The 19,139-nt window shown below is 39.9% G+C and overlaps 1 protein-coding gene across 2 annotated transcripts in view; it reads right to left on the reverse strand.

The window, feature by feature from the left end:
- The window catches only part of BMPER (BMP binding endothelial regulator), a 147,009-nt gene that overhangs the window by 39,473 nt on the left and 88,397 nt on the right, over positions 1–19,139 (reverse strand). For both annotated transcript variants that reach the window (XM_032700506.1, XM_032700516.1), the window contains 2 exons: positions 12,648–12,977; positions 5,264–5,600 (listed from right to left, as the gene is read on the reverse strand). In XM_032700506.1, the coding sequence (XP_032556397.1) occupies positions 5,264–5,600; positions 12,648–12,977 (667 nt within the window). The remainder of the gene's footprint in view (positions 1–5,263; positions 5,601–12,647; positions 12,978–19,139) is intronic.

A 19,139-nucleotide genomic window follows, 5' to 3' on the forward strand; every position in this document is an offset into this window, starting at 1 on the left:
TCTGACAGAAACAGAAACATCCAAATCTTAGCACAAGGGCAAGTGGAAGCAAAAGCCAACCCCTGCTCTGTGCCAGGTCTGCAAGGGGACCAGTCACAGCTTCAAGCCATCAGTCGTTTTCTCAAGCCAATGCCACTGGCTTTGTCTTGAAGCGGGACACAGGCCAGCTCTGCCCTGGCATGGTTTAGGTGCAGGAGCCAGGACAAGAGTCACCCCTAGGAGCAGCAAGAGCTACAGCTGCCCTTCACTTACATGACAGAGGAGCCCTGAAGCAGCTTGGCCTCAGCAGGAACAGCACAGGCAACTGCTCTGCTCAAATGCACAGCCAGGGCCAGAAAATCTCATGGGGAGAATTTTGCAATATGCACCCTTGGCAATAAACTGAGGGTTCCAGAGATGCCAGTTCCACCCACCCCTTAAGCACTTGAATCAGGATTTTCTGAAGTCATTCTTCAGCCTGCATTTTTTTTGTACCATCCTGCCGAGTGAATATAGAGGCATAACCACATGAATTTTACAGCTGTAGGTCATCATTGTTAACAGGGAAAAAACCTTCAAACCTTCTGCTTCAAAGCCACAAACCCTTGGCCCCAATCTTTTAAATACAGTTTGTAATTAACTTAGCAATGCAATGGCTCGCATGCTCTCTGCAGCCATTTATGGCCTAACTGCCAAACTTAATAACAGAGAACCAACAAACTACACAACATTGCAATTTATACTCTAAATTTAAGCAGTAATATTTTATCTAGTTAAGCGGAATTTTTTTTAAAAAACTGCAAGACAGCAGCAGCTACCTGTATAAAGTTATTTGGCTAACTGAAATTGGAATTAATTAACTGATTAACCAAGAGCTATAGATGGAGTAATGTCATCACATCTCAAGCAACATTTAAGATGAGAATTGTAATACAGTAGATTTGCAATTCTTGAATGTATGTGATTAACAGATTCAAACAAATGATGCTATTACTATGTTAATTAAACCCTGCCATAAAATATTGAATGGGATTAAATTCAAGTGTTTGAGAGAAAAATAGATCTCTTAGGACAATTACAAAAGAGAAAAAGAGTAATCAAGCATTTGGCATGCTATTGTCTGTTAAAATCATAATAATAAAAATAATAACATCAATAAAAAATATAATAATAATAATAGGAAGAGTAATACCAACAAAAAGACTTGTCTTAAAGAGTTAGGTAGATAAATTTTCCAATCTGAAACAGAGAAATCTACTGCATGGCAAAAGCAAGACACTGAATTTTCTTTCTGAAGTTATGGCAGCAGTGAGAGTTTTGAGTGCTGTCTAACCAGTCATTTATGAACTCGGCTGCTGTGTAGGGGTATTAGAGACAGGTGATATACTGACATCATGTTAATGTCATGTTCCAAATCTGTTGATGTCAGCTTTAAAGAAAACCCAACAACCTACTAGAAAACCACAGATGCTAATGAGGGCAGGTGTTCTAGGAGTATCAGTCCTGTGTCTTCCTCTACAGTGTCTCCTGCAGCCCAACACGTCCCTGCATAAAGCAGCACTGCAGTGCCCCTCTCACTGTGGTCCCCACACTCGTTAGGAGCTGCCTGCTCCTGTGCCTCCCAAGGAGGCTCCTGAGAGGTGTCAGTCATGACCAAGCAAAGTAGGCAGGGGGGTACACTGGGGAACCGCTCCATATGGCCTCACAGGGCTGGAGTCACCTCCAGGCCCCGGCTCCAGCCCCGCTCAAAGATACACAATGAGATCAGCCATGGAGTAGGGCTTGGTGAGCACATAAAAGTCCTCTTCTGCTTCCTCAAGTCCCCTAAGCTCCCCAAATCCTCATCCAAGAGTTTAAATGGTACCACAGTATTTCCCAATAATGTGATAGAGTGTTTTCTGGTAATAGCAGCATGAGTTATTGACATAGTATCCCCTGTTTTTAGTGTTGCTTATACTCAAGAGGAGCTTCAGGAGTTTGAGTGCAAGCTTAACTGCACACATAGTTTAATTTTAATTTTATTTTTGCAAGGACCAATCCAGGACATTTAACCATACTGAAATACCAAAACAGACAAGTGGCAATGGTAATGACTCTATCTGCTAATCAGTTCTTCACACAGGCTTTACCAAAATGTCCTGGAAATTCAAAATTGTTTCCCTGCTTAATGAACTTGCCTCCAAAAAATTAAACCCTAAGGGTTATTTTTAGAGTATTACTCATCAGTACTGAACAATTAGCAATGCATTAAAGACAAACAAAAAATACCAGCCCAAAACTAAACAAAGCAAACCACAATTAAAATCGCATAAACTGTGTCTAGTTACAAAACAAAAAATTAAAAGAGTGGTACAAAATTAGATGCTAAAATTCTTCATTTGCAGTCAGGACTATTTCAAAATCCTTTCTTGTACACTTACACTGTGGTTTCTTCTACCATGTGCTTTGCAGGGAAACGCAAGTCACCAAAGTCACAAAACCAAAAAAAAGGATTAAGGACAAGGTGCACAACCTAAGGCATCAGGCATCTCTCAAGGTCAAGCTCAGGAGTCAACACACAGTTAGGCCTCTACTCTTTAAAACATGAACTATATCCTATTCACTTAACAATCATGACAATCATGCTGTATGTTTTTTGGATGGCTAACAAAAGGAGAAACTACTGCTGTAAAAAGAACAAGACTTAAAATGAATTTAAGACCATCTTCACAGAAATCTCCTCAGTAACACAATGTCAGACAAATGTTTGCAATGCATTGTTCACTGCCTTTTTTGGTCTTTGGAGAAAACACACTCTAATTTGTCAGGTTCCTGCTGAGTTTATTTCTATTTCTGAGAATTTTGAATAACAGCAGGTCACTATCTGAGCAGCATAATGAAAATGAAGCAAGGTCAATAATATAGGCAAAAATGACCAAGAAAGGTTAACTCTTCAGAATGCAGTATTTCAAATGGAAAAATTCCATAATACATAATGTTGGCAGTTAAAAACTGAGAAGCTACTCAATTCAATGACGAGATGAATAGAAAATGAAAGAATCTGACCCTACCCTTCTGCCTCCTCACTTTTCTTACTGATAGAAACTTGTTCAGAGTTAGAAAAGCAGAATTTGAAAAATTTTATTTAAACCTAGCCTGAAATTAGAGGACATCGACTAAATATGCTTTTCCAAAAGACCTCAGAAAAAAAGCTGTGCTAATTTAAATTTCTTTTAATGGTAACTCAAATATTTTGCAAAAGTATATCATCAGTAATGGGTCTTTTGAGTTAAAAATTAATGAAAAAAGCAAATCTCTGAAATACTTTTATTTATACTTACTTACACACACATACATACTTATATCTGCAAAGATTAATGACAGAAAGCTTTCCAGAACTTTCTTGAATGTGTGTCCCATAATCATTACCACCTTGCAGAAACTTCCTAGTATGAAAAATGGTGATGGTCATTGACTACATTGCTTGCTACAACTTCATCAGTTTCTAACAAGAAGCAGCATTCTACTACATACCATTATTTAACTGTATATTATAGTTTATCTTTTATTCCTGTGTTGGGAGCTGAGCATTCTAACAGTTAGCAACATCTAAATGGAAACAAATGAACAGCTCCTTCTGACAGAATATGATGGTCATTTCAACATAAAGTTTCCTTAGGGAAAAACATACTTTTCTACAAAAGAACATAATCAAATTAAATACTTGCTTGATTTTATTGCCTTTCCAAGACAAACATTAGACATAATTTTAAAGGAACAGAAAAGCTCTACAGTAATTCTTGTCTGCAAGCATGTAGAAATTTTTTTTCTGGCTGCTGTAGCCAAAATATAAATCATTTTCTGCTGTGGTGTCAGGAAGTGTATTGCACTAAATTAATCATGAGCTACTTTTAAAAAGGGACAAAAAATCCACTGCAAAATTAAACAAATCTCTCTGGGCCTGTTTTCCATTTGCATTGTCATCACTTACCTTTAAAGGACGATGGAAGTGAGATGGGAATGTTGCTGAAATGCATTCAACAGAACCTGCGTGTGTGTTAGCTTCTCTACTGCTCTCTGTTGTGCCTCCAGCCATTAGAAAAGATAAAGTATCATAACCTGCACACAATATAATTTTTACTCTTTGCCAGGCTCCTAGCACAGGGAAACACTATAGCAAAATAAATGCACAGGCACATAGACTACAAGCCAAGCTGTAGTGCTTCTTCTAGCATTTCCCAGTCCCAGGTGTATTTTGCTGGAGTAGATAAAAGTCTTTCTGTCTCACTATAAAAGAAGAGGAAAGGCAAGTCTTAAGGGAAATCGAGTCATTTTAGAAAGCTTTTCCTAATAAGTCCAATAGTTTAGCAGATGTGTCCATGTGGGGAAAGCTGGAAGCACAGGCAGCTCCATTTGTGATCATACAACTCTGACTCGGCGTGCTTTTATCTTTTATGTCAGGCAATCAAAAGAAAAGTCAATTTTATTTACTAAGTGAGGGGTAAATAAACTCATGCCAATTGAAGAACGGAAAATATGTCTTTGTAGTTTAGACTGGAAGCATTTTAAAGATAAAAAATCTTAAATAATTCACTCAGACAAGGCTTCTAGATCCTCGTCTGTCTTTCTTTTCTCCCAGGGCAGGATGGCATGCATGGAACGTTTTGTTAACTCTCTTCTTCCAAACTCCCAACCCAAAAACTACACCATCCAAGAGGTAGTAGTCATATTTAATACCTCTGCTTTAATAAAGTAATTTTCAAAATATTTCTGGGAAGACACAGAATCACAGAATATTCTGAGTTAGAAGGAACCCACAAGGATCATCGAGTCCAACTCTTAAAGCGAATAGCCCAAACAGGGATCGAACCCATGAACTTGGTGTTTTTAGTATCTTTCTCCAGCCAGCTGAGCTAATCTCAGGGTCACACTTCCCCAGACCACAAGCAATAGCAATTAAAGTCAGCCTCAACTTTACAGCTGACTTCAAAATCACAGTTTACAAAAATGTTCTGAAGTCTCTTCCCTCTCTTTCCTCAGTCTCCAAAAGTACTTTTTCTCTAGGTGATCACAACTCTGCCTGCCTTTCTCGCTGTTGGCTGCTTGGGTCTATTAGCTCAGGACTCTCTTCTTCTGACTCCAGCCTCACAAAACCTCCCCATAATATAACTCTAAGCCTGCATACTAATTCTTAGCAAAAGCAGTTCAATGCATGTGTTCAAATGCTGCTGAAATTGGGCCAACTGTGTGGTTTTTCTCCTCGCACAGTAACTTAGTATCTCCCTCCAAAGCTAGCCACACTTACCGGTAAAATGTGGTATAATCCACTGTTGAATGACAGCTCTGAAACTCCCATGCTTTGAGTTTCTGGCATTCCCGGTGAGCTCGGAGTTTCACCCTGACTGTCCCATGACAGAGCTCAGGTACAGGTTTTCTCTGCGGGCGGCTGCAGAACTCATTGGACTCCACGCGCCAAGATTCAGCAAAGTCGTCCACATCAAACTTAAAATTCCCATCCCCCCCAATCAGGTCATCTCGCTTGTGCCCGTTGTAATTGCCACACAGACCACAGAGTCTGCCTTTCAGATGTGGTGCAGCCATGACTTCCACAAAACTGTCTCCATCCCATGATATTTCCAAGCCTAATAAAAAGATGAGACAAAAACAAGCACGAACATACACACAAAACAAACAAACAAAAAAAAAAAAAAAAGAAGAAGAAATTGAGGATAACAAACTGCACCTTATGTTTGCGAAACAGTGTTGATGGGAACCTGAACAAAGCCATTGGCTTTGTTCTGATAATGCTGTTAGACTTCTATATATCTTCAAGTAACTGCCTCTGGCAAGTACAGTGTTTCTTAAATAACAGTCAATTACAGTACACTCATGCCTCTGTTTATTTTTGTTCCTCCTTCCTAATGAATGGGGTTATTCTAAAGAATATCAAGTCAAGACAGAACTATTCTCAACACTGAAAAAGGGCTCTTGCAAAATTCTGCAAATTGAATTTGCTAGGGTAAATTGCTAGTTGATTTCACAGGCAGTCCAGAATTTCAGCCACTGTCATCCATTGCACAGGTCATGGGCATACAAAGGTGTCCATGCCCCATGAGACTGATTCACCAGTGACCACCTTATGGGACACCTTCTTTTCTTACCTACGAAGCTGACACTGATCTCTTATTTGGGTGAATACAACTGTTCAAATACAAGTACCTTATTTTGTGAGAGTAAAGAGTTAAAAAGATTACAACAAAGATATGCCAGATGGTCAAAATTGTTGTAAGAAGGCATTCTGAATTGGATTCAAACTGTTCATTCAAAAGACATAAATTACCAACCTTCTGATGTTGTCTACACTCAGAAATGACGGTAAACAACTAACCTTCATCTAGTGGCTGGGATATAAACCCTCTGCTACAATTTGTTTTACAGGAAGGTTTGGCACTTCTGGTACATCAAAATCAAAATTACTTTCTTTGGCTGACATCCCCTTTAATCTGTCTGTACTCACCTAAAAGCTAGATGTCTAGCATAAGTCAACTGTCTGGGCCCTCTCTTTGACAGAGAGAAAAAGGCAGCTCTGGATCACAACGTGAGTGTCTAATGCAGAGGGAATGAATGAACTACCTCCTGAACGGCTTTCTGTTTCCAGTGATATTTTAGAGGGCCCAAAGATTAGGTGGAGACTAAACTTCTCATTTTTACCTGGGTGACTGTAAATTAAATGAATTCCATTTTTTGAGGAGTAAATATGTATCTCATAAAGGAAAACAATTTTGGTATCATATGGGATAAAAACAACACCAAGAATCACTGCTGCTTAACTTCTACCCAAAAATGTTTTTTCTTGTAATTATTTCCAATGTCTCATGCATCCTTCTACTTCACATGTCTGCAGTAATCCTGCATCTGAAGACCACAAATCATTTTGCTGATGTTAATTTACTCTCATGAAGTACCTGTGAGCAGTGATTAGTTAAGGATAAACACAGGACTGTGCTTTAAACAGGATAATCCAGATTTTACCCTCTTCTCGCTGCCTGGCCAAGAATACCAACAAGCATCAATCTGCGATGCAGGACCAGGGCTTCACTCCAGCTTTCTTCATTTGCTGTGTGGGCTGGCTTAGCGCCACCCTTTCCTCTTGTAAATCAGTGCTTGTCACTATGTGATCCAAATCCTGCGCTATCCTCATGTAAGTAATTAACATACCAGGGACTCAGTTCAAAGCTGGAACCCTTCCTTTAGCAACACATCCCATTGTCTCCTATGGCAATTCCTACCCAGGCTGCAGAGAAACAGGGTGAGGCTCAAGCAGCAATTATGGCCATGTCACCAGGAGTTTTGGGAACAATTTACTCACCAAGGCTGTGAAGACAGTTCTGCATCACCTGTCACTACAGTCTGTTACACCATGTTTTCTTACCACTGTAGGTTAGCAACGATAGCACAAATATGTCCTGAACTGACTATGCCTGAGATCAGTTTTAAATTGTCTAATAAACCCCAGCATGGATGGGACCACGGTGTCCTCCTCCAAAGACGCTTTACACCCAGCTAACTGCAAAATTGTGCAAGACTACAACTGCTAATGAGGCCAGAACAGTGGCAAGGGGAAAGCTGCCTTTTAAGATACTTCATACATTCATTATCATTGCTGAACAAATTCAAACTCCAGCTGTCTTTGCTTCTGACTATGCTGAACAAAACAAAACACAGCTTGACTTGCAGACACAAGATTAATACTGCCATGCTGGCATTTAGAAAAAACTTGCCATTAACTTATAAACCAGGATTTCTTCAGACTTGAGAATCATATAAACTTTCTCAAAGTTTAAAGCTTCAAGATCCAAATTCTCAGACAGTTCTCTTCAGATAATAACTACAGCTTTTAAGGTGGTGTTCAATTTCTTTCCCCAAACAAGCTCCCTCAGAGCCTGCTCACTCTAAACAAAGCCAGAAAAGACAGGCATAAAAGGAAAATTAAGATAGAATCATTAGCCAATTTTTTTGCTCAAGACAAGACTTACTGACCTTCAGTGAAAATACATTAATTAGGAAAGGTTAACTTTAAAATTTTCGTGAATATTTGTGTCCCTTTCATGAGAGTTAAGTTAAACTAATTGTTACATGCTGCTTTTGTAGCCCTGCAACAGGCACGTAGGTATGCAGAGAAAAAATAACATAAAACTATGGCTTTTCATCTCAGCATATAAAAATGCACATTTTTAAACCTAGAGATTCTTATTTTGATTACTGGATTTGATTCAAGAGACACACTGTGTAACTACCACAAAAGGATGTACGTTCCTCTATCTGAGTACAGTTTAATTACACTTTATTCTGCTGTAATTGCTCAGATGGATGGGTAATTTCTACTTCTGACGAACAGCCTAAAAGTTTCTGTCCATAACAGAGCTTATTCCCTTTTGGAGTAACAGGGAAGGGTATTTATTCCTACATGCATGATAATTTTGTTGGAGCCTGATCTCACTGTGCAGTGTGTGCCTTCTGTTTGTTCACAAGCAGAAAATTCAGTTAGTTTCTGTAAACCAACAAGAGCTGTGACAGACAGGATTATGCTACAGAGTAATGTTTGAAATGTTCTCCTTAGCAGAATTTCTTGGTGGCTATAACCCCCTTTCCTTTCCCCTGCTCAAAATGGATGAGTTTCCCATTCACTTGGACAAGGATCAGAATCTAAGAGATGTGAAGCCAAAGGATGCAACGTTTGTCCCATCTGGGGATGTGCAGAAAAGGAATATTCTTTGAGTTATTTTTTAGGGTTTTCCAATTTTCCCCTCTCTTTGAAGGATAATTAATCAACATGTTACTTGATTTTTTTAATTTGGCACACTATGTACTCTACTGCATTCAAAAAAAGTCCTGCTAGATTTATGTACATCACACACTGAGTTCCCCAAAACGGGAGGTCTCATCAATTGTTCTGCATGATTTTTCATGGTAAAGGCATCATCGAAGACCGGCAGACCATTCTTCCCTAAAGATTTAGCGCCAAAGTGGTATAGAAAACCTCAGCAAAGTAGCTTCATGCAAAAGATCAGCACAGAAACAACAACAACAATAAAATGCTCGTGCACTAGAGAGATAGATAAGTAATACGAACCCTGTGAACCTCTACTCTCTGGTCTTTGCAGCACACAAATTTTAGATAAGGACTCAACACCACTCCAAGTACACCCCTGACGAAGTACCTGCCAGTGCAGAGTGCAAGGATTGCTGCTGCATGGCATCCAGGGCTACAGCTGGTGTGGAATTTAGCAACAAAACAGGTTTTCAGTGGAAAATGCCAATTCATCAGAACTGAAATGCTTCAGGGAGACATATCGTATTCAATGAACTTCCAACATAGCACAGGCAAGGCTCCAAGCTGGTTTCCTGCCAGCTCGCCTGGTGGGCTGCCTGGAAGCCTGCATGATCAGGGTATGAAACTCCAGGACTGCCCTGCCATGCACATTGCCCTGTAGCCAGGGACCACAAGGCTTCCTGAAGCTTTGGGCTTCCCTGTTTTATCCAGGACTCAGCTCCCAACTCTGCAAAAGGAAAACCAAAAGCCGTGGGAATGCTGGCGGAGCTATAAGCACCAGACCCGGCATTTCCCAGCCCAATTTTACTTTGAATTTTGCTTCCAGTGCAGTGGTTTTGCTTATTTTTCATTACCTCCTCCCTCCTCCTCTTTTTTTTACCCTACACTGGGAAAGCATATATTTTTTTTTAAATCCCCATTTCCTTTTGAAACAGAGAAAATTCTCCAATTTTTTTCCCCCGGTACTCTGAATTTCCTGTCGAAAAAAATGTTTGTGTTTAAACCAGTTCTACTCAGCACATTCTTCCTCTCTACAACCTCTCTGCTGCTTGTCCTCTCCCAGCAAAATGGAGCCATGCCGTTCTGCTACTTTCCAGGCCTTATGTGCTGAGGAAAGGAGGACTTGGCCCAAGGTGCTGCATTCAGTGAGAGAAACCTGATCCTTCTCCATTAAGGGGAGGAATTATTTAGGCTATAATTTGCAGTGATTACACACTGTTTGGTATGTTGTCATATGCCATGTTTGCACTTCCTCTGCCAACACATGGACAAGGATGTGTGTAGTCATTTATTAGGCTTGCACCAGAGACAAACGGAATAGCAGCAGGATTAGCTGTCATTCATCTTCAGTTGAAAACCCTTCCTTGGCCTGTGGTTGGCTAATGAAATCCACATCGCCAGAATTCATGGTGTTCAGCTGGCTGCAAAGAAAAACCCTCAAGATGCTTTTAATTAGAAGTTGTGAATAATGGTCAACTTGTGTGCATTTTACAGACAGCCACAAAAATCTGCATTGCCACTTTGAGGAATGAGTCCAGAGCTGGGATCCACATTATGCAGACTTACATTTCCAGGGGCTATATGAACAGGTGTCTAAATTCTCAGCTCAACAGTGGGTGCTAGTGTCCCCCTTGAAAAAAAATTATGCTAGATAATGAGTATGACTATGCGTCATGCCTGTGACCATATCACTCCATAAGAAAGATTGGTTTCACTGCTTTCACATGGCATTTAATTGAATTAACAGTAAATAGTATTCTCACTGAAACAGTACTTCACTGTGCAAGTGAAATCTCTCAGGACTACAGTAGTACCTAACACATGCTAATGAGAAAATTTTAAACTTCCCCTTAGTATTTATCTATGCAAGGATACTATAGTTCCAGAACAGTCTACCAAAACAAATGTAAGTCCTCTGGTTCAGCATTTTGACAATCAAAGTATTTTCTAGGACTCAAAAGACCTGAGACTCTGGTATCTCCCTTCCCTGTTTCTAGAAATAAGGTACCAGATTCTGTAAAATTTCTAATTTCCTTTTGCTTCTGGTGCTGTAGACTCTGTTTCTTGCAGACAACTTCTTATTTGGGCACAAAACAAGCCCAACAAGATGGCACTGAGCAGCAAATTAGTCCTTGGTTTTCAAACCAGGGCCTCCATTTTGCTGGGTAGCCCCGGTGAAATGTTTCTGTACTTTGACAACTTAAACTCATTCCAGCCATTAATAACTATGACTTTGTATAACTGCTGACTTAAACTGCAAAATATGTTGTTGCAATTGTGGAAAAAACCTGAATGTTATGTTTAAGAACTGATCTCTCCATTCTCATCTGTAAGCATTAAACGATGATGCTGTGTATTGAATTTGCATGGCAAGATTTTGGTAGTGGAGGGGCTACAGGGGTGACTTCTGTGAGAAGCTGCCAGAAGCTTCCCCCATGGAAGCCAATAGGGGTCCGACGGAGCCCATTCGGGCTGGCTCCAAGATGGACCAATTTCAGCTGGCTCCAAGATGGGCTTGGTCAAGGTTGAGCCCTTCAGCAACAGTGGCAGCATCTCAGGTAAAATATTTAAGAAGGGGGAGAAAAGCCCTGTACAATTTCTGTCATAAAGAGGAGTGAGAAAGCATAAGAGAAACAACCCTGCAGTCAGGGGAGAAGGAGGGGGACGAGGTTCTCCAGATGCCACAGCTGAGATTCCTGTGCAGCCCATGGCGACGACCATGGTGAAGCAGCTGTGCCCCTGCAGCCCGTGGAGGATCATGGGGGTCCTCCATGGGGGGTAGAGATCCACCTGCAACCCATGGATGACCCCATGCTGGAGCAGGAGGATGCATGAAGGAGGCTGTGACACTATGTGACGCCCACCCTGGAGCAGGCTCCTGGAAGAATCTGTGGACCCATGGAGAGAGAAGCCCTTGATAGAGCAGGTTTGCTGGTAGGACTTGTGACCCTGTGGTAGACTTACACTGGAGCAGTCTGTTCCTGAAGGACTGTACCCTGTGGAAGGGACCCACACTGGAGCAGTTCATGAAGAACTGCAGCCCATGGGAAGGAGTCACTGGAGAAGTCTGCAGGGAACTATCTCCTGTGGGAGGGACCCCACGCTGGAGTAGGGAATGAGCATGAGTCCTTCCTCTGAGGAGGAAGGAGTGGTAGATATAACGTGTGATGAACTGATTGCACCTCCCATTCCCCATCCCCTTGTGCTACTCAGGGCAGGAGGAGGTAGAGAGAATGAGGAGTAAAGTTAATCTTGTGAAGAAACAGGGGTGGGAGGAGAAGGTGTTTTGAAGATTTGGCTTAATTTCACATTATCCTACCCAGACTTGATTGGCAATAAATTAAACTAATTTCCCCAAACTCAGTCTCTTTGACAAAAGAGAGTAAATGCTGAGTGACCTCTTCCAGTCCTTATCTTAACCCACGAGTCTTTCATTGCATTTTCTCTTTCCTGTCCTGGTGAGGAGGGGAGTGACAGAGTGACTTTCGTCAGCACATTTGGTTGATTTCCAGCAAGGATCAACCCACCACACCCTGCATAAGCCATTTTAAGTTACTGGAAGTGAAAATCATGGCACATTGATCCATTCAGGCAGTTAATTGGCAGCCGCAGAATGAAACACAGCTTAGCAAATATCCTGCAGACTTCAAACTCATAGCTGGGATCTCTGTCTGCTTGTGGGCTGCGGGAATTTTGAAAGCTCTCTGGGTTCCTAAGATCTCTAAAGATTTATGACTATATTTATTACCACTATCGTGCCTTTTTACTGACTACTGTTCATGTTGAACTTCAGAAATTCTTCAGGGAGAAAGAAGACACACATGCACATACACAGACACACTCATACTTGCCCTACCTGCTTTGGTTGCCACTTTCAGCAAATAACCATCCAAATCGATCTGAAATTGCGGTGTCTCGCAAGGTAGTGAGATTCGGGTCCCATTCCACTTCACTGTGAGGTGCTGCTGGAGGCTGATTGTGCTTCTGCCCAACACAAGGTCCACTGACTTTGTCCAGGAGAAAGAGCGGGTCCGACGGGCATCGTTTTTTACCAGCACCTGAAAGGGTGAGGCAGAGGAGGAGCAGTCTTTTGTCAAAACGTACTGACATGTTCCCTGAAAGTTAAATGTCCGTCCATCAAAAGTGTTGTAGTGAGGGTCTCCAAATACAGTGCAAACTCCAGGCTCTGCAGGTGAGTGAGAAACAAAAGCGCCATATCAGGATCAATCAAAGTCTGAAAAAGGCAGTTGATAAGAACTTAGAGGACGCTGCTCTCACCTAATCTACCTGCTCTGCAGGGCAGATTTTGGCTGACACCCACTAGGAATATACACATCTTTTAAAACCGAAAGCTTCACAGCTTTAGTAGAAGTCTTCCCCAAGGAGGGTGGGAACCAAAGGCCCATTGATTCCTAGGGCAGCATAGGAAGGCTAACCTGTACCTTTGTCCCTTAAACATATAATAATAATCTACCATCAGAACAGGTTATTACAATGCCTGTGAAATTTTTCACATTTCAGTGACTGCCTGAAATTAAAAGCCATCAGAGCACTTTAGCAGGACCTGGTTCTGTCCATATTTTACATTTGTACACTTATAAATATTGTACATTTTTTAAACTAGGCATGTTTATTTTTTCCCCCCAAATCATCTGTAGAAACAGTATCTTTATTCAGTTTTACAAGCTATTGCATATGTTGTTTATACACAACTGACTTGTAGCAGTTATTGTTACCACACTACCAGCTAGAAGTCAGTAGTACATGACTAACATGAAGCAATAACTACCTAAGACCATGGTGTCTTTACCAATTATTTGCATTATAACAAATGGATGTAGATTTCTTATGGATGTTTGCAGCCATACACTGGTTGCAGAAGTCACAGCTCATAGGCAGAATGCTTCCACACTCCTGTCAATGGTGCTGAGTTACCCTGCAGCTACCCGTCGATTGAATTGCCTCACAATCAAAGATAGCACTAAATTTATTTGCCTTGCAGCCTTCTGGTATAACAATAGGTTCTAACCACATCTCACTGCTCCTGAGAAGGCATCTCAAGGCAGAGAAATGCATACTGCTACTGCCAGCTGGACACCCATGGGCTAAGGCTGCTTTTGAAAGATGATGCTTGTTTTAGGGGGAGGACAATTTGACCCAGTAATCAGAGAGCTGTGAGCATCAATTAAAAAAAAAAATTAAAAATAATAATAATAATAAAGGAAGGGAGAGTAACAAGGAATACAATTTATTCATTGAAGGAAAAAAATGCAAATAAAATGGCCTGCCTGAAAAAGCAGCTTAAAAAAGGCAAATTCAAATCTACAAAAAAAGAAGGAGACACGAATGTTATGGAGAAGGGGAAGGGAATTCCTTCAGTGGAGTGGAATGCAGTTCTAACTACACAATACACCTTTCTCAGCAGGGTTTTTCAGCCTAGGCAGAGTGTTATGCTAAAGCAACTATAATCTTTCTGGTGTTTTTCTAGCTGTAAAGTGCACCCAAGGAAACCTACATGGAGACCCAGAAAATGGGACTAAAGGGGAAATATAGGGGAAAATGGGACCAGGAGATATTACCTTTTCCTTCTCCAGTTGCAATGCAGAATCACCTGTACTTGTATTATTCCTGACAGACCTATCTAACCTGCTCTTAAAGAGCAGTAGTAACAGCAACCCCACAGCCACCTCTGGCAACCTGTAGCAGTGTCTGTCTGTTCCTCCTGTGAGAAAGGTCTTCCTAAAGCCTAATCTCAGTCAGTCTCCCCTCACCACATGGTGCAGTGTTACCACAGAGCTGGTACCTTTACCCCTAACTAGCCATATGCATGGTTCTTTAGCTAAGACAGTAACTAATCTTGGCATCATTATTACCCCTCTTTACTATGTCTGGCAACTAGGGACCAAAAGTTTCAGTTTCTCAAGGACATCATGTTGACAGCTCCATTAGAAGTCAAAATGAACTATATTTGATCATCACCTCTGGAAAACAGGCCTGACAGACTTTAGGCAGAGCCTGAAAACCAAGAAGAGTGCTTTTAAAAATTTGCACTTCTGTGAGTTTCCTTTTGCTTGTTGATATCAATAAGGATGTTAATAACTGCTTTCCAAAGTTCATTAAAAGATTAATTGAGTCTCCATAAATTGGTAGGAACCATACAGCTTTTAATCACCAATGTCATTTTTACCAATGGGAAAAAAAATCTATAAATTTTATATGGAGACTATCTGACTTTACCTGTTACTAAATCACATTAACACGCTTCTGATTTCCTTATGCACTCATCTAAGTATCTGCATGACAAATATTAAAATATATGACATTACCAGCTCAGATTCTATTTCAGCTTTTCCATCTCTAACTTTTCTTCTAGTGTAATCACAACTTTTATGAAAACAAGGAAACTATCAACAAAAAAAAAAAATCAGCCAAACATCAGTAAAGATTCCAGAGGAAAGAACTGTTTTTGTTTGTGTTTCTAAAGGCCAAGAATGTGCACATTATACATGTTATTAACCAACCTACTGGGAGGGGAAGGCTGATTCCCCACCTAAGCAAGTGGCTAAGAGGCAAGACATGAGAGGAATAAACATAATTTAGAGATGTGCAAGTAAAATTGATGGTACCAATGGGATCCAAAGGAAATATTTATTTTTAATTTCTCATGTGTTATGCAGAGTAATGTTGTTTTATGTTATGTTACATCGTGACACATCATATGTCAACTTGATGCAATGCAGTTAAAAATGTATTTTGGACTGGATAGCTGAATGTCTGATCCAAATTTTGCTGTTTTCTTTAATAACCAAGGAAATGGAGGAGGGAAAATCCACCTAAAAACAGTCTGAATAACTGATTCCCTGATATCACTGTGTAAAACATTCTTGAAAGGTTTGCTAAAATTGTGGGGTTTAAAAAATAAATCCACACTCTGAAGGAGTGTGTGCGATAACTCAGGCACTGCCAGTAAGAAAAACTGGCTGGCCTAGAAATAAACCTTAAACACCGGGTGTAACAAGACTGCAAAAGACAGTCAACATGAAAAGAGTTCCTGCCATATTTAGCATCTGGGTTGTTGTTTATTTCCTTTTGGGAGAGTTTCAATCACATCATATTTTATGGTTTGCTTCTTTTTTTTCTTTTTCTTTTTCTTTTTCTTTTTCTTTTTCTTTTTCTTTTTCTTTTTCTTTTTCTTTTTCTCTTTTTCTAGTTTTCTTTTTTTCTTTCTCTTTTTCTCTTTTTCTTTTTTAGTTTTCTTTTTTTCTTTCTCTTTTTCTTTTTTTTTTTTTCCTATTTCTTTTCTTCTTTTACCTTTCTGAAACAAACCAGTCCTTCTGCTTGGCAGTTTTTGAAATCTATTGGAAGCACCCATTCTCTTGTTGGGACTGTGTGTGACTTGCTCCTCTGTTGGGACATAACAGATGGAGGGGTGTTGCTGCATCACCAATGTTCCCCAACACTAGAGTATGAAATTTCCCAGCTTATGTTAACAAGACATAACACATGGGTGAAGATCTTTCCCTTTCTTTCCTACAGTAAATTGTTCCCAGCTTATTGCTGATACTCCTTGTCCCTACCAGCTGTCTGGGGTAGAGTTAGAAAAGGGCAATTATATATAATACTTCCCCCTAAGGCCTCCCTAGACTCCAATTACTTTTAGTTTAGAGATTTGCTGAGCTAGATGTGATTTCCCCTAATTTAGTAACCTTTGATGGGCTTTTTGTCTGTGAATTTGTCCAGTCTTTCCTTGAACCCAAAAATCTTTTAGCATCCACAACACCCTTGGGCAAAGTAAACAAAGAAACATTGCCTCTTGTTTGTTTTGAACCTGGCAGTCATGATCTTTGGTGTCTTCTTTTGCTCATCTACACATGCACATGACTGCAAATATACTTCTCTATCCTAGAAAAGCACAGATTTTTCAAAGAAGGGACCCAGAGCTATGTTCAGGGGGCTGTGATTTTCAAAACACCTCAGGCTCTCAACTCTGATTAACCATTATTAGGAGCTGGATGCAAACAGCTTTAGACCTCTTTTGGAAATCTTGCATGTCACTCCCTAATCGGTACTGAAAACTTCTGGCATTCATAGAAGCTTTTGGAGCTTGGCAGTTTTCACATTTGTTCTTTAAGCAACTAAATACAGACTTCACTCTTTTACATTTGACAATATTAAACTATATGTGTGATGAATGCAGTTTTTTCAGCTTCCATCTAAGGCTCTACAGCTTACTTGCAAACTAATAATAGCATTTAGGTGCTAAAGTGAATACTACAGAACTCTTGGCATGCTTTCCTTGCATTTACAAATCATGCTCCCAATTCAAATGAAATAGTTGCTTTCAGTAGAAAAGGTAATGGGGAAGGTAACTGTGGGCAAGGAGCACCGTTTTTGAAAACACATTTAGCTGTACAAAAAAGGAAGCTAAAAAAGCAACAGCATGGAAAAGAACATATTAGCATTTCCTAAGTTTTAACATACTCTGAGAAAGAAAAAAAAAACAATCACAACCTGTTTTGGCCAATACGGAGGGGTAGAAGTTTGAAAGACCACTCATTTCTAGTAAGTAGTATGCTGAGTAAAGGTAAGAACCGCTTATTGAAATAAGTGGTTGCCAAAATGTACCTTTCTTCCTTCTACCCAATGCCCCCATTCCCCCAGACAGTATTTAGCCTTTTTAGAAAGGCAAAATATATATACTGCTTGGTGGAGGCCAGACAGACAGTCAGCACACACATCCTGACCAGCCGGAGAGCAGGAGCGTATTGGCTGAGCAATTAGCACACTTGTAGCTCCAGACCAGCCACAGGATATATTGTCTCTAGCTGGGTTTATTATTTGTTGGGATATAAAGGAAATGGGACACAAATCCATAGGAAACCAGGCTCTGTTAGCTCTGGTGCTCATGGAATAGCTTGTTTTGTTTTTTCAGGAGATCAGAGCAGTCAATTGAAGTCCAAGATGTCCAGATGTCTGGTCACACTCTTCTGGGTTTGTAGGTAGTTAGGAGTGGCCAAGAAAAATATACTTTAAATTATGACTAAAATTGGTTTGGACACTTTCTAAGCAAGGAGAGGGAGGAAAAAATACAAGTTTACCAGTTAAGGGTGTTCTGATTGCACATCTATAATTCAAAAATATCTCAGCTTTTTAAAAATAAAATGAAACTTTGAATGCTATTAGCCCATATGCTGAATTAAGCACTAAATCAAACAGAACACATTATTAACTTCTGAAAACTAGCTACAGAACATGCATAATAGAATTTCATTAGGTTTTCTGTAAAAATGCATAGCCATAGAGTACTTTCCTCATAACTACTGCATAGTGCAGCTTGATATAATACACATTACAAGGTGTGGTGTCAAAAACTCCACAGGAGTCTTTATGGTCTATTTCATAAATAAAATAGCTATTCCAATTTGTCCAAATACATATTTATACAGTAGACCATCACAGCTGAAATGGGAGGTAAATAATGAACAGTATTCCAGTATGAATACACAATTGCAGTCTTTTTGTTGATGTATTTCTCCATGGCAAGGAAATAACACAGGTAATGGGGGCCTATGCAGTCCTTTCATCCCACTACCTGCTCTCACAGGTACCTCCAATGCATAACCTCATTTTTATTTTTTTGTTGTTGTTGTTTGATTTGAAGAATCAGCACTTTTTTTCAGTAATTCTACAAAAACATACAAAAAGGATGCAAGACCAACTGAAGGATGAGGTGAAAGTACTAACCTTTCACTCCTAAGGCTGAGTCCAAATGCCCTTGAGTTTGCTTTAGCTTCATTGATCATTTTGTCAATTAAAAAACCTGCAGAATGATTTGTAATGAACGAAATTTTCTGCCCCAAAAGAATCCTTTACTGCAAAATCAATCATGTGTACTGCTAGACCCAGACGACTATAGTCCACTTTGAAAAAACTTCATCCACAAAATCTCATAATGACTTGGGTAAGACTGTGTTAGGATTATTATTGATCATGATTAAAATACATCTACATGGTTTAAGTAGGAAGTTTTCATACTGTGTGCTATAATTTCAGTAAGGCCTATCAATTCTTCTTCGTCAAGAACAAAGACTTAACCTTCACTGCAAATTCCTGTCTTTGTCTGAAGTTGAGAGCTGTCTGTTAATATTATTTGAACTCAGGTTTAATGTTTTCTTATTTTTAATATGAAAATGACCTTGGTCTAACATAGGATTACTAATTTATGGAATTGACGTCAGTAGTGATTTTTCTAAATCAAACCCAAAAGAGTACATTTCATTACATTTTTTACAGCAGCATAAACTAAACTGTTGAATTTTCCACTGGTATGACCACTGTGTTTAATTAG

The sequence above is a fragment of the Chiroxiphia lanceolata genome, chromosome 1 (assembly GCF_009829145.1).
Source record: "Chiroxiphia lanceolata isolate bChiLan1 chromosome 1, bChiLan1.pri, whole genome shotgun sequence".
NCBI lineage: Eukaryota > Metazoa > Chordata > Aves > Passeriformes > Pipridae > Chiroxiphia > Chiroxiphia lanceolata.